General features: G+C 40.6%; 1 protein-coding gene across 5 annotated transcripts in view; it reads right to left on the reverse strand.

The window, feature by feature from the left end:
- dlgap1a (discs, large (Drosophila) homolog-associated protein 1a) overlaps positions 1–23,114 on the reverse strand; it is a 290,495-nt gene that overhangs the window by 133,179 nt on the left and 134,202 nt on the right. For all 5 annotated transcript variants that reach the window (XR_001164996.3, XM_021309085.2, XM_012849744.3 and 2 more), the window contains 3 exons: positions 16,196–16,410; positions 10,715–10,910; positions 9,105–9,387 (listed from right to left, as the gene is read on the reverse strand). Coding sequence is in view for 4 of the 5 variants with exons in the window: in XM_021309085.2 (XP_021164760.1) it covers positions 9,105–9,387; positions 10,715–10,910; positions 16,196–16,410 (694 nt within the window). In the remaining variant the exon portion in view is untranslated. The remainder of the gene's footprint in view (positions 1–9,104; positions 9,388–10,714; positions 10,911–16,195; positions 16,411–23,114) is intronic.

Below are 23,114 nucleotides of genomic sequence, written 5' to 3' on the forward strand. Positions count from 1 at the left end.
TCATGTGTCACCCTTACCCCTTTGAATCTGGTGTGGAACTGTCCAGTGCTGAAATGGCTGCAGACTGTCCTGTCTGGGCTCAGTGCCCAATCCAAGTAGCCTCTAAGCAGCGCTGATGAAGGAGGTAGGCTCCTGTCTTAAGTGTTGACTCGTGGCAAATGGTTAAATACTAAAATATTGGAAAATATTGGGATATTTGTCTCACCTTCCACAATGACTGGTTTGTTAAGCGCCTTGCCTGTGTTGTTTTCTGATGTGCCTTTACAGACAACAGTTTGAATAGAGGACATTTTACCTTCCTGCACACAACTCGTTTTTTTTAAACACTTGTATCAAACCTCTGATTCGCAAGGCTAACTCTTACGGTTAGACTCTTACGGTTACTTCCTGTTGCTATTTTTCACGGTACAGTACGCACCACGAGGCAGGCGCCTTGCTAAATTTCTTCAGAAATTTTCAAGTTAATTATGCGCCTGCCATAGCATTTGCAATGAGAAGGCAGTGCTGTGCGAAGCTCTAGGAAGCGCGTACAAATTTCTGCTTCGTCAGGTTCTGCCTTTACAGAGAAAGCTCCACAATAAATCTGGGATACGTCGCATAAAGCATCTCCAAGCTATGAGATGTCAAATATCCATTTTTAACCAATTTTTGCCCCCTGCTAAGTGCTGCAAAAAATGTCTTTTGCGCCATTATAAACATATTTCCAGCAAAAACAGATAGTTTGTCTGGTTCCCCTCTCCTTTTGAATTAAATGCAGAAAAAATTACGTCTCTAGCCTTTACGGTTCCGGAGAAACAAAGTGCTGCTCGCGCCATATCTCAGCCAATGGTTTTCATTGGGAACATACACAGTTAAGCTCTGCAAAATGCATGACCATATATGGCGGAGGTTTGGTCCACTGGATTGCCAGTCGTGTGACTGGCAATCCAGAGGTCACAGCATCACGACCCGGTATGGCAGGTTAAGGATATTATATTTTTACCCCCATAATATATATATCAAAATGTGTGTCTTCATCCAGTCAAATGCGCTTTTTGTATCAGCCGCCATTTTGAGTTACCATGGCGACGTAATAAACAAAAAAACATGCAAAATTGTATTTTCTCCCTTTTTGAGGCACTACCCAGTACAGGATTTGGACCAAACTAACAGTACCATCAGCCAGTGATACTGAACACAACCATGTTAGCGGCTAATGGTTAGCATGTTGCTAACCGGAAGTAGCTCTAGGAAGGTCATACCAACTTCTGCTTAGCCAGGGTTGTTCTGCCTTTACAGACAAAGAGAGGGCTACAGCTGTGAGGGAGTCTCCATGACAACGCTGCTAGCCAGAGGCTCCTAGGAGGTTCATTGACTTAACATGGCACCTTTCGACGGCTGCTGCGGGGGCTGTGAAGACCGTAGGAACCTGAAATTTGCGCCTTCTTAAATTTCTTCAGAAATTTTCTAGTGTTAATTTATTATGTTGTTTTTGCTTGTAGCTCCAAATATTGTGGTGATTAGCATTTTTAGTATTTAATCAGATGAGATAATAAGAAAATATTAAATTGAAGTTTTCATGTTTTACATTCTAATGTTTTGGAAGTGATTTTAATTATATAATGTCTCTGTTTTAGAATAATGTAAGATTGATACAAGAGGAGAGAGGAAGAAGATAGGAAGACAGAAAGGAGATTAAATGAGTGGAAGAAAACAGGAACACTGATGGAAAGCACAGTTGACAAAAAGGGAGACATTTTTACTTAGAAGAGTATTAATAAAGTTCAAGTGATAAAGCATTGACATGATTTGAGTGATAAACTAACATACTGAGTAATTTCGTGAACAACACATGCTATGTAAAACAGAGTGACTCAGGTTTGAGTTGAGAAGCCCAATGTCTGAGGATATAACCTCTCTCTGAGTCTCTGCACTGAACATGAGTTTCACTGCAATTCCTTAGCTGTGGCAGAATGGAGAGGCAATTTAGTTGTACTTTTTTCTTGTATTATAAATATTTCTGTTCTACACATAATACATCTTCTCCTCTTATTTTATCCAGACCTCTCAGGCCACAATGCCTGATTACCGTGGCTGATGGGTCTTCAGACACAGTAGGCCTTGAAGAAACCAGAGATGATCTCATGTTAGCTGACTCACTGACCGGAGTTAACTCACCTTATAGGAGCAAACAATATACTTGCACATCAACTACAACCATACACATAATGTAGTTATACACACTTTATGTAAGTTTATACATGCTCATGCTGCACTACACACACAATCGCTTGCATTCATGTCAAGGGGATTTCCAAATCTGTGTTTTTTTTAACATGTTTAACACCTTTTCACCTCATATCACCACAACCCATTTTGTCGTCCCAAACAGGCTGTATGCACAGCTCCACCTCTACTGAACTTCATAAATGGTTAATGGAGTGAACTTATATAGCGTTTTTCCAGTCATGCTGACCAACCAAAGCGAACTTCAGCAGCTACTTTGTTTCCTGTCATTCATTACTGGACAGACTGATTAATCCAGGTGTGTCTGACCTCAGTAACCAGACAGACACACCTGGATTAATCAGCTTGTCCAGTAATGAAAGACAGCAAACAAAGGAGCTGCTGAAGTTCAGGAAGTGGTGGAGCTGTGCTTATAGCCCATTAGTAGGAGAAATTAATCTGCTTCTTTGAGATGCACAGGCTCCTGGTGCGGCCAGTTGACAGTAAGAACTATATCACCCTTTACATGCAGGCTTGACCGCTACTTGTTTTTGATGTTTTCTCATAGGTATGTAGATGTGAACAGAATAAGTACTTATTGTACTTTTTTGAAAAGGTGGGGGAACTCTGTCTCCACCGACTGCCACAGTCACAGGCTAAATGTTTGTATTTACTGTTTTTTTCTTTTCCTCATGCCACTGTCATCTTAGGGGGCGCAGAGCTCTTTGGGCCATACAAAATTTGAAAGCCCTGCAAACCACCCTTGACCCCTCCACTCCCACCCCCACCACTTTGCCCCAGCTCAGAGACACAGTTCTAGTTTTCTATTAATAACACAATCGATTTATTAATTTTATTAATCTTAGGATATACTAAAGGTCTGGAGAGGCACATTCCTAGCTTTTACATTTGTTTTTTTTTTGGTTTAAATATTAATAAATATGTAAAAATAAATGAAACTGTTACTGTCCCTGTTTCCTAATTTCATCTTGATGAGATGTATTGCTTTTTATGTACGAGCTAGAAATGTTCCCAGATTTGATTTCAGAAATCTGGTCACCTTAGTGTGTGTGTGTATACACAGTTTGAAAAGCCCTAAACTGACATATCCTCAATAACGTTATGCTGCATTTTTACCTTCAGATGAGTTTCACAAGAATGAAGAGCTGTGTACAACACTGAAGTCATCCGGTGATGCCCAGACACAATGGTCGTGCTCAGGGATGGAGGACCAAAACTATTCAAAAGGGCTTGAGATGTGTAATGAGTGCACCATCCTCAGCATTGCCAAACTATGTTTCAGAAAGTATTTTGCAGACTGATGCAGACTCTCTCCTATATACAGGGATTCCACTCATTCAATTTCAACACTTGTATCTTTCATAGTCAGGGATTGCTGGAGGAGTGTTGTGTGAATCTAGTCATTCCAGCATTTACATGCAAAGTATACCAGCTGACCAACCAGCAAGTCACTCGCAAATGGGGTAGGCCTATTGCTCACGTTCATGAATGCAAGCTGCATTCATGTTGAGTGAGCAATAAGGTGTCTGAAGGTGTACAGGTGTCTTTCTCAAATGGTGCCAATTAATTTGGTGCTTGACAAAATTGACAAAATGCTCAGGATTTGTGCAGGTTTCGTGAATTTAAGAGCTGAGCTCATTTCAAGTGAAATGTGAAAAGAAATTTGGCACGGCATTTAGATGCATTTTCACAAACATCTGAGATGCAGCTGCACTTGCAAAAACATTAACAGATCTCCTTACAGGTAATATACTGGATAGTTTTAAAAGTGCAATCTTTTTGTTAAAGTAAAAAATAGGCTCTTAAGCTGTCTACTTGTTATTGAAATTGGAACTATACTTTTTTTTTAATATTTGTGATTATTGTTATAGGCATATTCTTATAAGATTGTTTTTTCTCTGTTGCAATGAGTAATAAAGAACTTTCGTCTAATTATTTTGTGTCCTAAAATATTTCTGGAGGTATTTTATGTTTATTTTTTATGTTCTACTGCTCTAAGCATATAGTCAGTGTTATGGTAATACACATAAAACAAGTTATTTGCTTAGTGTATTTTCAAGAGGTCTAGGTATTTTGGGCAGAGCTGAAATTTCTTTGCAACATATCCATTTACTAATGTTGGAAGTATATGTGAAAAGTAGAAATTCTCAAGACGCTTCATTTGTACATCTCTGTCTAATGAAATGTCAAACTCCAGGTTTTTAAGTAATATTTACCTGTACACTTTGATCGTACACAGTCTCTTTCTCCTGCATATTTTACATTTCAATTGTTGTACTGTTAAATCACTGCTGCACTTTATCCTGTAAATTCTATCCTGTAAATTTTATCCTGTAATTTACTTTATCTTGTAATCTACTGCAATTCACTGTAATTTTCAAGCTGTATGCAAACGAAATTTCGTTCTGTACGCACTCTTTGCATACAAAATGACAAATAAAGTTGTCCAAGTCTAAGTCTAAGTCTAAGGTGATCAGTTGGTGCCCAGATAACCAGCTTGCCTCCAGGCCAAGGCCCTTGATTGAACGTCGAACTTGAAAAAATAAATATAAAATATCTTGGTTTCTTTCAATGAAGCTTTACAAGTGACTGTCATATTAGTTAATTGATTATACTTAATATTTAGTCACCTGGAGGTAGTATCCATGTTGCCCATTTGGAAGAATGAGAAAGTTCCCATCTTTTAACCGTCGGATGTCACCATTTGGACGAGTAACAAACTCTGTAAGGGACATGGTACTCTTTAGTGTGTGCTTGATATCAAGGAGCTGCGCTGTATCCAAAATACACTCTGGGCTTGCTCCAAACCAGGGATTATCGGGACACACCACCAGTCCTCTCCGCACCACAGTGTACCTTTGAGCTTCCATGAGCTGTATGGCTTTGTCTTCATTTTCTTTACCATATTTAGTTGCCTAGCTGCCTGTGAAGGTGGGGTGCAAGTGTTCATTTATAAATTTTTGTAGGTTCTTCCGTTGGGGTACACTTTTTTGAGTACTTGCAGTAAGTCACAGCTTCCTTGCATCGTGCCATAGTTGTGATGCCCTCTGTACCTGGTTGTCTTCAGTCAACTTCTCCTACTGAGCTGGGTTTAACTTAAGATATTTCTCATAAAATGAAAGGCACTTCTTGCAAGTCAGTGTTGTGCATTTATCTGTGTGGGGCATTTGTAGATCACACTGGCCCTGAGAAGATTCATAATTTATATTTACTCCGTAGCACCTTGAAAGATAGATAAGATAGGCTTTATTGATGTCACATTGGAGCACTTCACTTGTCACATCAGCTCAATAATCATAAGAAGGTACAAAAAACAGTGTTTGTCTGCAGCTGAAATAGTGGCTGAATAGTTTGCAGCTGAAATAGTGGGGCTATCACACAGGAACTGATATAGCTTTTAAATTATTGGTGGTCCTTGAAAAGTGGGATTGCTTATTGAAGATTATGTAATTGTTGGAACTAATGTTGATGCAGATGAGCCTTCATGAATCTGGTCTGCTTTATGACGTCTAAAATGTATATGCTTCACCCTTTTGAACTCAACGTTCTTTCTTGTGCCAGCATTCCACTTTCTCTGTCCATCAGAGCATGACGTCCCTGTTTTTTTCTGTCTGACTGCATTCTCGACCCGTATCAAAAATTAAGTTAAACATTAGACAATGCTTTTACACTGTCAATAAAAATGTAATTAACACGATTATTAAAACTACAAAACTATTAGAATGTACCTTCCACAGTATTGCAGCAGTGTTCCTGCAAGATTTGCCTTGTCCTCCAACACATGAACGTCCAGCTGTTTGTATTTCCCAGGATGTTGATATGGGGTTTTAAGGCTTTGCTCTATGTCTGCTTTAAGGTAGATATGTCTGCTTTAGGTGCAGATACTGATATGCCTCTGAGTTTTTCAGGTTGTTCTTTGGTTCTCCATCTGAAGCAACTGAGTTGATGACGTAGCATAATATGCTACGTGTATATATTCTACACCAGCATATAATATGCTGGTGTAGAATACATAAAAATAAAATACATATATATATGTATTTAGTAGGTTATCTGCGGCCACTTTTTCAGGTTGTCCTGCCATCCCTCAATAGCAGTAGGTAGCGCTATGACTATATTGCCACATTTGAGCTGAGACAGCTGGTGTTCCCACAAATTTTATGTCCGAAATGCTTGAAGAAATAAGATTGGTGCATTGTTGGCTTGAAAAATAAAAAAACACCAGTTCCAGTTTGTGCCGAAAGTCGCACCCATAATTCGCGCAAGGCATTATGGGGGCTAGGAATAAGGTGGATAGCTGAGGGATGCAATGTGTCAGGACAATAGGCTAACTAGCTAATGGGGCATTTCTCAAATGAGTCCGATTAGCTCCACCCCCCGGAAATCAACTCCAGTTCCCCAGACGGTCGGACAAGCAAATTACAAACTGAGAAATGGCAATGTTTGCAACACCAACAATTTGGGGAGATGAGGGTGTCCCAGGAGCTTCATTTCAACATGCTTCAACAGAGAAGCACAGCATCGAACAACTGAGACGTTGGTTGAAATGTAGAGGCCTGAAAGTTGTCGGAAAGAAAGCTGTATTAGTGAAAAGGTAAGGTTTTCTTTTGCTAGAAGTATAGTTGAGCTGTAGCTAACGCGTTCCAGCATTATGTGAGCTAGGCGTAACCAAGCCATTTGCAGTGTTCTCCCGAACAGAAATATAAACCTAAACATTCCACCTAACGTTAATCAGCTTCGTGCATTCATCGCGCTGGTTCTCCAGTTTGTATATCTATGACACCTGTTGCGGCAAACGAGTTATACCCGCCAAGCTGTGTCCCCTGTGTTGGGAGCGCACATGCAGCAGGGAGACCAAACACAGTCTGCTCCATTTCATTTCCATCCATCTCCACATGAAAATAGAGATGTTTTATTTTTGTTGGCAGAGAAAAAGAAGATGGTCGTACATTATTGTTCAGTTAGTGGGTTAGAACTGAAGATTTAACACATCAGCACAGGGTTGTTTGAACAGATTGAGGATGTTTGGCTAATGGATAATCACGTCTGTTTAAACTCGATGGATCCCTCAATAACCTGTTCTCAGAAAGTAAATGGCTCTGTGGTCATTTCCAGATGTCTCACAAAATAGTATTTGTTTTGTGTTATTAGATTGTCGCATGTCTGTCTGCTGAAACCAAAAATCCCCTTTACTTTGTCCGTCACAGCCCTCTGCTTGTTTGTGTATTTTTTGTTGCTCGACCCGCATGAATGGATCATATAAAACAGATCTCTTGTGATCAAATAAACACTGAACAAAGTTACAGCTGAACTGTAAAGCCCTTCCGCTTACACACTCTAATCCAACGATGGCATTTCTCTGCATTATTTTGGGGGTTAGAGAGAAAGAGGAAAGGAGTGGGATGTCAATGAAAAGGCAGTCATTGGCTAGACCACTTCACATAAACCAAACAATAAGCAGCTTATCACATGTACACATTCAACCCAACGTCTTAGCAAACTGCTGGAGTAAAATATCAGCTTCTAATTAACTTCTGCAAGGGTCAGTACTGATTTTTCTTGATTGAGAAAAGATGGAGGGTTATTATTAACCTTTCGTCGCTCCCTCCGCTGGGAGATTGGTGTGGACAGGTCCTCGCAGGACACGTTGGTGCACTCACGATGTGAGGCTGGGAAAGTCGTTGTTGTGTCCCACGCAGTCTCCAGCGGCAGGTGGATGGTTGCGCTTCAGCTTGTCTGCTCTGCATGGAGTAGTGGTTGCGGTAGCGGTCTGCGTGATTTGCTTGGCGAAAGCAAACGGACGGAGGAGGGTGGAAGGATGCCTTGCAGATTCAATCTTTGTGGCTTCAAACTTGAAAAGCCTTTCCTTCGAAGGGTGAAAGGGTAAAGTACAGCCACTTTGACGTGCTAATACAGTGTCCGCCACGTGTTCAGGCATGGCCGCTCGGCTGAGATTGTGGGATGTCTCTCCTTTACAGCGTGCAGCTGAGAAGAGAGACATGCTAATTTACACAGCGTATGTTCTACCTATAGAGCTCCGGAAGATGACGTTACGCAACGACCAGGTGCTATATTGGCAGGATAAGCTAGTGACTCATCAACAGTTGTTCAGTGTGGTGACAATGGTTGACTCGTTTTGTGCTTATTAATTCAAAGAAAATTCTCCCATAGACTTAGATGCTCTGTGAACTCTGTTGGCACTTCTTAACATATGAAGCCAAGCCAATACGAACCCTTTGCACCTGCAAGAAAAGCTACCTAAGCTTTCAGAGCTCACTGGGAACATAGAGGATGTATGGCATATGCACAGGAAGGAGGAAACAAACAAATACTTAAATCCTTATTGGAACTGTTGTCTGGCAAAGTTTATTTCAATGCTCCAATGTAAGAACCAGAACTGATTGGAAATATGTAGGTTTTGTGTAGCCTTTATAGTATATCTACATTTGGTAATATAAAACATCTTAAAATGTATGTTTCATTGTACATATTTTAATCACGTTGCCACAGGAACTTCTTAAGACAAGAATGTGGGAGACGCTACAAACAGTGGTATGATAGAAGTAAAATGGTAAATGGACTGAACTTATATAGCGCTTTTCCAGTCATGCTGACCACCCAAAGCGCTGTACACTATAGCCACATTCACCCAGTCGCTCTCACTAACGGGCACACATTTATACACTGAGACGCAGCTCGGTAGGCAACTTGGGGTTAAGTGCCTTGCCCAAGGGCACATCGACATGTGGCAAGGGGAAGCTGGAATCGAACCCACAACCTTCTGGTTGCCAGACGACTACTCAACCCATCAAGCCACAGCTGCCCTGTGTGATGATAGATCAAAAGGAAATCTAGGTTAGAGTTGGTCTCACCCTTACCGGTGCTGCTTTGGATGGTCCTGACAGTTGTGGCAGTTGTACGGGGTGGTGAGGATGGAAGAAGCAGGAGAGGTCTTCCTCCTGGTCCTTCGTCTTCTGAGGTACAACCCTGGTCGATTGCCCTTACATAACTGGGGCTACGCATACGGAAGCATCCTGGCATAGGCAGGGTGTCCATGGTCTCCAAGCTATCCATCCCTGGGTCCATAGCTTGAGATTGCATCTCACTATAGACCTGCTCGCATACTTGCTCAATCTGGCCATTCACTTCGACCTCACTCAGCTAAAGAAAAGACATAAGGTGTTATCGCATTCACATAGAAAGGTTTCTACCACATTATGCCAGAAGTAACAGATTAGATATTTTATTTTAAATAAATTGCATAATAAAAAAATATCCAATAAAAATAACCAAGTTTATACTGTATCTTGTACTGTTCAGTGTTTCCCATACATGGACTCTACTGGGGCGACCCACCCAGGAAGATAAATCCCCCCACCCCTTCAAAAAAGGGTTAGGGTTAGTGGGGGGCCCAATGTGCACGCCCTGTGAAATTGGAATACGACCACTAGCAGAGAGCTGATCACTTTTCTGAACAGACAAGTGCAGCTAACTAAGGGCTCCCTTCCCCAAACTTGCGGACATGAGTCCGGACACACAAGGCTCTCATTTTAATGACCAGAAATCTGCTCACCGGGAGCACATTTCTGGGTGAGTGAATGCGCTGAGGTGATCCAAGCAGGCTAAGATGTGCAGACTATGTTACATGACCTTCGGTATAGTCCAATATGTAAAATTTAACTACACAATATTCATTGTAAATAATTGTCACCTGATAGGTGAGATTTCCAGCATGAGGAGCGTTTCGGATTTAGAGACTGGCACCATGCTACACTGTACCACACAAAGCGACTCTGCACTGTGTACCACCACAAATAAATTCTCAATCTATGGGAAACACTGCTTTTATACCTTTAATCTCAATAGTCCATATGCCAAAGGTAAGGATGTCCTGAATGCATCTCAGGTAATGGCTCAGACTCCGATGTCACACTGATTTTAAATGATTCATATAGGATGTCCCTACGAAAACCCACATCCTGATAACTGCTGTAGGTCTGTTGTGTGGGAAAAGTTCAGCCACACCTACAGCAAGATATGCCATCACATCTTGCTTGCTTAGATTTTAATTGAAACAACCTCTTTACTCTTCATGCTACTTTGTGCTAGTTCCTGCTCATTATCTTATTGATCAACTGTGTTTTCAATTAAGTCAGTGTCACCCTTTATAGTCATGCCAACAGCAAGGGGACAAAAAACTGCAGTGATTCAGGAAAAACAGGCAAAACATTGTCAGAATATCAGAGTAGCTTTCTTAATTTGAAGTTAATGTGTTGGGGAAAATAATACTGACACAATCATTTCTAGTTGAATGAACAAATAAAATGTGATGAAAAGAAATCAGTCAAAATCCATTGCACTACAGACATGTTAAAATTCTGAGATTTTAAAAACAACGTCAAACACGTTCACTCTGCTCAAGCTTTGTGTGTCCACAGTAATGTGACTGAAAGGCAAGTGTCAAAATAACTGATGCTTGGAAACCAACCTGACTGATGGTGCTCATGGCTCTCATGTAGCTTTCATTACGTGACCGGTACTGGGGTGAAGACAGCAGTGATTTGGGGTCCAGGAGGGTTTTAGGGTCCAGTGTATCCATGCTTCTGTTGATTGATACCTCGCTCACGGCACGCAAGTAACTGTGACTCCTTATTTGCAGTTTTGGGGAGTGCTCTGTGGAAATTCTGACAGAGGGACAACACCAGGTTATCTTTAAAATTGTCAGATACTTCACCTACTAACATTGTTTAACAAACTACACCCCTTATTTATGACGCTCCTAAAATAATTTTTAAAATGCATGTTAAGTGCAAGAACTAAAGAGAAAAAAATCAGTTTAAAAGAAAATTTCGACTGTCCAGAAAGTTAGCCCTAAAGTGTTGGAGGCTTTGGTTGAGTTCATGTCAGGCTTTAATACCAGGTGATTGATTTTTTTCACTTGTTTTATTAAACAGCAGATATATTAAGAACAGTTGTCACACTAATATAAAATAATTATATCCACGTTGAAGGTTTTCATGTTTTGCTTTGTCTTTATTCAAAACTATTCCTAATAATGATCTGTTATGGCTAACCCTCCTTGTAAAGGGTGTTGATGACTGTCTTTTGGACATCGGTGTAGAAGATTGTGTCCTACTAACCCAAAGTGAGAGACCAGTTAGAGGCTCAAAAAACCTTTGCAAGTGTTTGAGTTTATTAACTGATAACTGTGTGACATCATGAGTTTTTAATACAGCACAATATTATCATTTTCTGAGATACTGAATACAGGCTTTTCATTCTCTATGAGTTATCGTCATCAAAAGTATGAAACATGAAGCTTGAAATATTTCACTCCATGGGTAATGAATCTATATAATATATGTTTCACTTTCTGAAATTAGTGACAAAAAAATTAACATATTTAATAATAATAATAATAATACATTTTATTTAAAAGGCGCCTTTCTAGACACTCAAGGTCACCGTACAGAAGGGTAAAAAACAGAATTACAGAAACAAAATCAAAACAAAAACATTTAAAAAATAAATAAATAAATAAATACCGAGGCTGGGACAGGGAAATTGATGATTAAAGAGAATAGGCGGTCTTAAACAGATGAGTTTTGAGTTGTGATTTAAAATTTAGAAGTGAGTCCGTGTTTCTCTAAGTAGGGGTGGTAGAGAGTTCCAGAGGCGGGGGGCAGAGCGGCTGAATGCTCTGCTCCCCATGGTGGTGAGACGGGCGGAAGGGACAGACAGGTGTAAAGCAGATGAGGATCTAAGAGCACGGGAGGGGGTGGGAATGTGCAGGAGGCCTGACAGATAAGGGGGGGCTAGGTGGTGAAGGGCCTTGAATGTCACCATCAGAATTTTATATTGAATGCGGAACTGCACGGGGAGCCAGTGAAGCTGTTGGAGGACCGGGGTGATGTGGTGGATAGAGGGAGTTCTTGTTATTATGCGAGCAGCTGAGTTCTGGACCAGTTGTAGTTTATGGAGTGATTTCTGAGGAAGGCCGAAGAGGAGAGAGTTGCAGTAATCCAGTCGGGAGGTGACAAGGCTGTGCACAAGTATGGCAGCAGTGTGTGGGGTAAGGGAGGGACGGAGGCGGTTGATGTTTCTTAAGTGAAAGTAGGCAGACCGGGTAATGTTATTGATATGGGACTGAAAAGATAGGGTGCTATCGAGGATGACACCCAGACTCTTAACCTGGGGGGAGGGGGAGATGGAGGAACTGTCAATAACAACTGGGAAACTGTCGGTTCTGGAAAGGGTTGATTTGGTGCCGATGAGGAGAACCTCAGTTTTACTACTGTTTAATTGAAGGAAGTTGTTAGTGAACCAGGCTTTTATTTCACAGATGCAATTTGTGAGGGATGGTAATGGTGAGGGATGGTAATGGTATTTACATTTTTTTTAGATTTACCTGTAATGTGATTTACTTAGCCCCAATCCGTCTGTCCATCTCTCATTCCATCCTATTCTGTAGCCGTAAAAAAACTCTTTCCTTTCCTTAATTACCAAGACGAGGTGATTTCATCTAAGTCAGAATGTATTTTATTCTCATAAAAGGAACAGCAGTGGGATACAGTCCTGATAAAGGACAGATCTGACTTAATCTCCTCCTCCATTCTGCTCTAACTAGACAAAATGAACCAGTACCTTATATACCAATGTTTTATTATGGAAGATGTCACACCACAGTTTCTTACCCTCTGGCATCTGCTGGAAATATAACATGTCCCACCAAGAGAAAAGCAGTAACAGTAGACATAACCAACTGTGCAGCTGCAATTCAACACTACCATCACTTATGAACAAGACAGCAACATACTGAAATACAGATGCTTTCTTTAAATGTAGAGTTTTGCAGATAAAGTATGGGGAATGTCTGCCATTTCATTGTTTTTGCTGAGAGAAACTTGATAGTCACCTGACTGGGTTGCAAGCCAAAAAAGGAGCCAAACTGTGACAATGCCATGTTTCCTCCTGTAGTTGTTACATGTTTTTCAGTGAGGGTTCCAATACAACCCAGTCTCTTTTCAGTGAGACTGGGTTGTATTGGAAGCTTCCTGCTTTATTTTGGATAGTCTTACCCTATCTTTTCTGTGTGCTCTTTTCCGTTGCAACAGACTCCACTCACAACAGACACATAATTTTTCTCCATTCCCATCTAGTAAAAGTTTCAATACTTTAAAAACCATATCGGCTGGTAACAATCTCAGGATATCTACATAAACACTTTGGTTTATTGTGTCGTTAGCTAAGCGGCAACTACACTGATGATGTCACACACATAGTCGGTACCAGCTAAAGGTGCTTTTTGATGACTGTTCATACTGAGCCTGGTTCCTGTTGGAGGTTTTTCTCCCTGTTAAAGCGGCGTTTTCCTCTCCACTGTCGCTTCATGCATGCACAGTATGAGGGATTGCTGCAAAGCCATGGACAATGCAGAGGACTGTCCCTGTGGCTCTACGCTCTTTCATGAGGAGTCAATGCTGCTTGTCAAGACTCAGTGCAATCTACTGGGTTTCCTTAGATAGTATGATGAATTGGCGCTATATAAATAAAATTGAATTGAATTTTCTGTACGAAAGATCTCATGTTTGTAATGATTCGCTAATGTTGAACCCAAATGTGAGCCAGACACAGAGCTGCATTTTGAAAAGGGGTTTATTAACAAAATCCATGTGGCAAAAAGGCGGACTCAAAAAACTGTAAGGCAAAGAACAGATCGGGCACGGACTGGCAGACGGGCAGGTAGAACAAAAAATAATCAGAGGCTGGAATGTGCTTACCGCAAGCAGACGAGAGGGATTAACACAAGACATTCCGGCAACACACAAACAACTAAGGTAGGCTTAAAGGTATACTATGCAACCGGCGTTGATTTTCCAGCGAGGCTCCCCCCAGAGGGCGAAAGTAAAAGTTCACTGTTGTAAAGATGCTCAGCTGTTCTCCTGGTTTGTCCGTCAAGCCAGGCGCGGTTGTTTTGAGCTTAGCAGACAGGCGAACACAACGAATACAAAAGTCGAAAAAACGGCAGTACAAACAATGACTAACACAGTGAAAGTATGAACATGCACACAGAGAGAGAAACCATTCCAATGCAGTGTTTCCCCTAGGAATTTGGGACGACCGGCGGAGCGGGGGGAGACAAACTTTGCGCCGCTGAGCGGAGCGGGGGGGGACACACTTTGCGCCGATGAGCGGAGCGGGGGGGAGGGAAACTTTGCGCCGATGAGCGGAGCGGGGGGGAGACAAACTGCGCCGATGAGCGGAGCGGGGGGGGGGGAGACAAACTTTGCGCACATATCGAGTTAGTTTTATTTTTTATTATTATTTTTTTGGAATGTCGGCGAGGCGGTAGCGTGAGGGAAACCCTACAATGTTACTTACAATCGCATCAGCAGAAACGCGAGGTCCGCGTCAGCCTTGCAGCCTTCTTTTTCTTTTAGTTCTCGGCAATCAGAAAAAGCTTGCCCGATGTTCACCCGTGTACGACTCCTCTCTCTGTCCAGAGCCTTTTTGCTCGTTCTTGCCTGCTCAGACATGGGCTTTCGCTGTTTTGTCGCTGGTTCCGCCATGATAACTGCACAAATATCGCCACTGCGCTAGCAACGAGCATGCCCTTCACTGGGGGCGTGTAGCAGTTCTCGCCGTAAAGCAAGACCGACTCTCGCGATGCACACGAGACTTCTGAGCCTGTGAGTGCGGGCCGAGGGCTCCTGTAATTGCAAGTGCTGTATTTCCCCCACAGACCACCAGGGCGGCCGAGAAAACCTTAGTCCAACCTGAAATGACTCATTTAATCATCCAAAACGGTATGGAACACATTAATTAACTGAAAAATGTTGCATAGTATGCCTTTAAATAGGAGGATGGAACAGGTAAGCAGGGCGGGACCAATTAACCAAAACAGGGGAAAGCAATTGAAGGAACATACTGACTAATAAAGAGAAAACCTAAGATAGAAAGTAAGACAAAGACTAATGAACACGAGCTGACATAAATAATAACAAAGACCAGATGACTTAAAACAGACTAAGCACAAATCCAAAACAATACAACACAGAAAGAAATCCTAATAAAAGAAAAGTTGGCTAACTGAAAATAACCCAAACCACAACAGAACATTACAATGTTCTCTATTATGATCAAGGAAAAAGATGGGTTTAAATTTCCTCCTCCTCTCACTCTGCTTTGTTTCCGCTATACATCCACAATCTATCCTCTTTACCACATCTTTAAATATAGGTCATATATTGAGTACCATTTTAGCCTTTGAAAAGGCTAAAATGGTACTCAAGTTGTGGAAACTTATAAAAAACTCATTAATACTCATGAGAGATAGAAAATGGCAAAGTAACGCCAGAAACCTTTCAAGCAGCACAGCATCCAAACCAGACTGAAAAGCTTTCAAACAAACAAGTAATTTTCATGCATAACTGAAAGAAAAAATTCCCAATGAAACAAAATACCTTTAACATAACAGAGCTCTTACAATGAGCTGCTACAGTGCATGACATTTTCATTTTTACAATAAATGATGTGCAAATCAACTTTTAATGTTTGTGAAAAGTATTTTCACAGATTTATGGTTGCTAGTCTTTCCCAACTTTACATGGCACCCTATACAGTCCTTCATTGCAGCTCTTAGTTAACTCGCAAGTCCATCCACAGTGGAATTAACTGCCTTCACAAGTGCTACAGCTCTCTGGAATTCCCTCCAAATATCCATGTGTAAAGTAGTCTCTTACAATCTAAAAAACATTTAGATCAATCAGCCTGTCATACCTAATCAAATTAGTGGAAATATTGTTTTGGTTAATTTTATTATAATACTTTAAGTAGAACATCCTTACATTGGTTCCAATGGCACCAATATTTAAAGAACATTATGTGTAGAAATACTGTGCAATCTCACAGAAAGGAATGTTTATTGTGAATGATGAACCAGGAAAAAAGCAAACGACATTAAACTTACTGCAAAGTGGTCATCTCCGTCAGTGATGGCTGTGTGGCTTTAAGGTAGCTGGCCCGGCGTGCCTGCATCTTCGGAGAAGGTTTGGGACTTCCATCAGAGTCTCCGCTGTCATCCTCAGCCATGGCTTTGACGTAGCTGCCACTCCTCATCCTCCTACAGGGAATGTCTTCCTCTTTTCCCAGAGGAGAAAAACCACTCCACTCATCTTGAGGTACCTGGTGGCAAGGATGAAAATACATAAGAGTGCTGTCAAGATGTTGTTATCCTCTGCTCTTTGACTCCAGCCACCAAACTGGCTAACTAGACTGTTCCTGTTGTACATTGGAACGCAGCAATCATTTAGTATTGCGGGCAAATATTTAAGAGAAAGATCTGTCATCCAAAAAACCTGAGCTAATATTTTTCTTCATCCTTGATTCTCTCACAGAAGTATCCACTCCTAACACACTGTCTGCACGGCAATGAGAATGCTGCCCAATTAGCATAGAACATTATGTACAGAGGTCATTTTAAAATTTCTCTCTGGCTAATTCTAACATCTGCTTCACTGAAGTTCATTTTGTTCTCTGTGAAAAAGTTATACCTCAACATTTGCACTACTTAGTGTGTAGCATATGGAATTGGACCCAAACTTAGGTGTACTTTGAGTTCCCACTCTGATTTACCTCCAGGCTTGAGACTATCGTTTTGAGACAGAAATATCTAATAATCCTTTTTGTTGTTGTTCCACAACAAAATAGTATATATATATATATATATATATATATATATATAGTACCTGTTTGTAGCTAACATGTAAATACAATATTTCACCCAATTGTTTAAACACATGGAGCTAGAAGGTCTGAGCTTTATGAAAAAAAGGTAATATGATTAATGTGGATGTCTCTTTGTCTTTGATGTCATACATGAGTAAAGACTTAACCTGGAATCATTATGCTGATGAATTAGAGAAGAACGATTTGATTCATTGATAGAAAGGCTGAACAGATCTGTTCAGCTAAATATCTATCTCTCTCCCACTGCATGTGTGTGACGTCAAGGAGACACAAATGAGCAGTTTGGCTATAAAAAGAGAAAGGACCAGCTGCAGTATTAACAGCAGTGCCTCTCACCCACGCACTGGCTTTACATCCACAGTAGCTTGACACTCAGTCTACTGTAATACTAAGAAACAGGGCTGCTGTTCATAGCTCTCTACTTCCATATGTGAGATTCTGTTCATTTTTTTCCATGTATGTTCATCTGCATTTGTAGAAATAATTATCTGTACATCGGATATTAACACTAATTTAATGTGTAGTACAGTCTAACCATCAGCCCTGGGATATAAGCTACAGAACACTGACGGTTTCCTTGGCAACCCTGTTTTGATGGTCTAAAGTAGCAGCATTTAAAGAAAATGAGAGTGCAGCTGAGAGCCAAGCAGCTTAGATATACAAGGGAATTTATGGCATAAGACATTATAAAGATCACAGTAGAGCAGACACATGTGTGTAGCCCGCAGGTGATAACTGCTATGATTTTATCTATAATGGAGTTAAATATAAATTTGGAAAACAAATCTGTACTGTGACAGCTATGTTTAAAACAGCAAAAATTACCACAAATGCTGAAATATAATGGCAGCCAAATATCCTGCACTATGTATCTGTCAATATCCCCATGCTTTAGGGGTAAAACATAGTGATGTCACAGCTTTAGTACAATGATTGGCTCTTGCTGTTCTTGTTTCAGACACTTTTTTAAACTCTTATTTTAGTTTCTTGTGCCTCATTTTAAGTCTCAAAATATACCATTACAAAAATGCTAGTCAATAATTAAGAGCAGAACAGTGGGACACATTAAAAAGTTAAACTAGCCCCGTGTTTCATGAAGCCAGTCAGATAGTCCATCTTTAATATTAGCCACTGTAACAGCCACACAACAGCAACCAGTTCTGAAGCAACTAAGGCTTGAAGATGAAAAAAAAGGATTACTTTTTTGGATGCTGCTAATGTTTCTGAGTGACCTCATGATAAAGTACTACGAATTTAACCTTTCACCAGGGTTGTGTTTACAGACCTTGAGTAATTTCCAGTATTGTGTTTTTTATCCTTTATACCTTCTTTTTAAACATATAAAGTTATATTGATATAAGGTGCAGTGCAAAAGTTTTGCTCCCTTGCACAGTTCTTCTGTTTTTGCTTGTGTCCCACTTCCATGTGTCATATTATCAAACTAATTAAATATTAGACAAAGATAACCTAAGTCAGGGGTTCCCAAACTTTTTTAGCCGCGCACCCCCTTCCATGTCCCAGCCGGGTTGACGCACCCCCAAGATTAGTATATAGGGTTTCCCGCAGCGCTATCTTGGCCGCCTCGCCAAACTCACGCTACCGCCTCGCCAACATTAAAAAAAAAACAAAAAAACCTAACTCGATATGCTTGCACGTTTATTTGACGTTACCACGCGTTTTTTTGTTGTTGCTTTCGTGCGTGCATATAGTGAATGGCAGGGAAAAAACACATGGATACGCCCCCCGCGCAAAAGTTGTCGTCGCCCCCCCCCCCCCAACGCGGAGTTGGTCCAGGCAAAACTTGTCGTCGTCCCCAACCCCCCCCACCTGCCGCCGCTCCGCGAGTCAGTGCAAAAGTACAAACACGAAGCAGTTTGATTTGTGTCCGATGACGAGGGAGCGAGAGAGAACTGGTGAAGCACCACAGAGTAACAATAACTCTAGCGCTCCATAAAGATGTTATTAATCAGAGAAATCTTTCTGATTGATTTCACAGCGGTTACCTTCAGCAGGTAAACGCGCCCATGGCAACACACTTCGGCTCCCACAGCCCGTTTCTGTCTGAATATGCGCTAAAACTGCCTTAACATGAACTGCACGGTGCAGTCTGCGCCTGTCTGAATCACAATGAAAAGTATTACGGATCTGTGCGTGAGCATAGTCAAGAAATCGCGTCTATCACCACTAATTCCCCCCCAGGAACAGCGGTAACGACAGCGGTTTGCGTGACATGCGCGTCAGAGCCTGTCAACGGTTCAAAGTCACGGCACCATGAGCAGCAGCGCTGCTTGTAGGCACTGCGCGATCCATAGAGACCAAGTCACTCAATTTAAACTCGTAAATAAAACTTTCGGCCCGAATAAAATTTTTCCTCTGCTGATGTATACGACATAAACTCAAGAGAAAGAAAAACATTTTCTGATTCTGGCTCGTTTTCTTCTCTCGGATCCGTTGCGATTCTCTCCTCTGTTGCCTACAATTTCTCTCTCGCTCTCTTCCTCTCCTCTTTAATGACTAACTTTTACCTCAGATGTCTCACCTGTTTCCCTGATTTCAGCCTAATGAGCATATTTGCAGAGACCACAAGCCACATGCGCATATACAGCACAATGTGGATTTTTCATCTTAAAATGAAGCGTAGAAGAAGATCTCTTCTAAATAAATAAATTTTTGTGTTAATAATGTATCGTTCCCTTATGACACCCAAGCACCAGACCGAGGTTTTGCTGCTAACAATTTATTTTAGGACAAACAGGGTTCGAACAGGGTTTCCTGGTCAGGGTCAGGGTTAGGGTTGACCCTGACCAGGGTCAAGGTTACTTAGGTCAGGGTTTCCCAAAGTGTGGTGCGTGCACCACACTTTGGGAAACCCTGACCTAAGTAAACACAAACAGCAGTTTATAAGTGATGATTTCATTCATAAAGGGGGCCTAGCCACATTGACCATAAAAAGAAAACACAAGAAAAACAATGTTCATCTTCAAATCAAACAATATACTCCAAGCGTTCATCCTGATAGCCTTTACATAGCTCTTTTTGATTCTGAAAAGAAACCAGGCACGATCATCAGGCATAAACATTATTGTGCCATCTGCCAGCTGTATCGCAGAACTATGAGAAAGCAAAATGTCGACAAATAAGACAGAGTTACAATAAGAGCCAGTAGGCTGTCCTGCAATGCATAGTGACAGCTCAGCGTGTTGAAAGACCAACCCAATCTACAGGGTTACTCTTTCCTTTCGCAACTTAGCTGGGCATGACCCATTCAGGTGCTGTGTGGATTTGTAGCCATCAATATACAGTACAAACTGGATCTACTGGCATTACTTTTCACAGCTAAGAACAAACATATACTTAAGATGGTATTTTGTTCAATAGACCATCACTCTAACATTGTATCTATGTCTGAGGCCTCCAATACGCACATGCGGTATATCGTATTATTGCATGTATCGCTTGTTATTGCAAATATACACAAAAATGCTTTGTTTACTAACAAATTGAGCAAATAAATAGAAATAAAATATAATAGGCTAACAGGGTGCAATAATTTCATTGGAAAATCTCTGTACAGTGTGCAACCAGAGTAAGCTACTCACGTAGAAATTCGTAAAGTCATAATATATGACTAGGCCCCTTTAAGGAAAACAAGCTATCGAAACCAACCAGGTCGTGTGGAAAAATGATTTGCCATTAACCACTGAGCTATATAATACACTGGAGTGCTGATTTTGCCGAAAAACTGAAGTCACTGGCCGCCATTTTGCTACTCCCTACTCTCACAGAATCCCATGGGATTTGGTTGCAACAAAAAGCAGTTTTCTGGCTGTGTGAAAACGTTTCACAGGTAATTCTACAGTCAGTGGATGTACTAACACTATCAACTACTAGGAAATTAGGTGCTGAAATATTTTACATGTTATTCATATTAAATATATGTATATGTATATATAAGTATGTGTATATGTATATATGTATATATATAAATATATATATATATATATATATATACACATATGTAAATATATGTTTTTGTATATTGTTATTTATATATTTATAAATGTTAAACATATATATTTAAATGAATAAAATGCAAAATATTTCAGCACATGACTTTCTCAGTACTTGATATTTTTAGAACATAACATAAAACTATATGGCATTTGACATTTTAAAAGTTTTAAGCTCCCCCTGAACATGAGAAAATCCTCGTTATTCGATGCTGTAGCGCACATATTCCCTAGTTACTGGGGGGAAGTAGGGAGTACCAATATGGCAGCTGGTGGCTTCAAAGCGACTCATTCAAACAGACGGTGATTAGCGATCCAGTGTATTATATAGCTCAGTGCCATTAACCTACTAAGTAGTTGTGCCACCCTTAGCAGTAACCACTGACACCAAGAATGCGTAAAAACTGGCAATGAGTGTTGAATGCGGTGGTGTCCAAAGTCAGTCCTCAAGGGTCGGTATCCTGCATGTTTTAAGTGTTGTCCTGGGTTCAATACACCTGGAGCTAATGAGTGCATGACTCAGCACTGACAGATCTAAAACAGGCAGGAGACCAGCTCTTGAGGACTGGAGTTGGACAAGTGTGGTTTAAGTTCACCACTGGGGAATTTTTGTCCCACCGTCTTCTGGAGGAATGTTTTAATTCTGCCTCGTTGGAGGGTTTGGTGATCTGAATCTGTTTAAGGTCATACCACATTATCTGAATTGGATCTAATTCCAGACTTTGACTACTTCTCTGCAAAATCTCCTTATTTAGTCATTCAGATGTGGCTTTACTACTGTGCTTTGGATCAATGTTTTGCACCCGAACTAAGGTGGGTTTAAGATCTGATAGTGATAGCTGAACATTTTCTTGCAGTATATGTAGGTAGAGAACAACATTTATGATTATGTCATTATGGCAAGTCATCCAGTTCTTCAGAATTAAAAGCAGCCCCAAGCTGTCACGCAACCACCACCATATTAGGCTGTCAGTCAAGTCAGATGTAACATGACACAAATGTTCCAAAATGTGCCACTTTTGTCCCACCAGTCCATAGAATATGTTCCCCAATGTTTTGAGCATTATCAAAGTCTTTTGATAAATTTGAGACAAACCCTTATGTTGTATTGGTCGCAGAGGTTCTAGCCTTGGACCTCTTTCATGGAGACCATCTTTGCCCAGTCTGTGTTTCTTATTGTTAAACCATGACCTCTGACCTTAATTGAGGCAATGTTGTGTAGGAAGAGTTGTAGATGTTTTCCTGAACTGTTTTGTGACTTCCTAGTTAAATCATTGATGGGTTTTTGGAGTACCTTTAGATGATTGGCTTCTCCTGGGAGGTTCCCCACAACTTTTCTCCCGCTATGGATAATGGCAACTTTGGTTCACTGGTGTCCCAAAGCCTTAGAAATGGCTTCAATAGCCTCCTTCAGACTGATATGTGTCAATGACTTTTTCAACTGGTTTTGATTTTTTTTTTACCTTTCCACCATCAAAGAGGTTCTATTTTAAATATTTATTACATCTGGAGGTTAGGTAAGTCAGGTTGGATAACTTGTTTTCCTTAATAAATGAAATCATCATTTGATTTTTGCATTTACTTCAGCATTTACATACAACACAGAACTGATGATCTTAAACATTTAAATGGGACGCAATTGCAAAAACAGGAGAAATCTATAAATCTATACTTTTCCACATCACTGTACGTATGTTTCCCTGAATTTAACTAATTAGCCCACTGCTCAAAAAAATAAGCTGGTGTGAAAGAAACCATTAATAATTTATTGTCTATTGCTCACACAGGTCAGGTATAGATAGAATAAAAATATTCACAGTTATTAAACCATAACTCACCTAACTACAGTCCCTAGAGACACCAAACAACTCTGAAGTTTAATTTTGACCTTGCAATACTAAACCTAGAATGATACCTTCAACAACATCATAACTCTGCATGACAAAAAGCTGTTAAAATCAAAATAGCTAAAAAGACAAGATAACTGATAGAGAGGGACAAAGAGAGGCCTTCTAAATTAAAAATGAGTTCTACAAACAGTAAACCAAGCTGTTCTTCATGAGGTAATGCCATTATCTAGCATTTAGAGAGTAAGGCTACTATTGGTTCTGCACTTACTTCTCTTTTCAA

This window comes from Fundulus heteroclitus, chromosome 6, assembly GCF_011125445.2.
Source record: "Fundulus heteroclitus isolate FHET01 chromosome 6, MU-UCD_Fhet_4.1, whole genome shotgun sequence".
NCBI lineage: Eukaryota > Metazoa > Chordata > Actinopteri > Cyprinodontiformes > Fundulidae > Fundulus > Fundulus heteroclitus.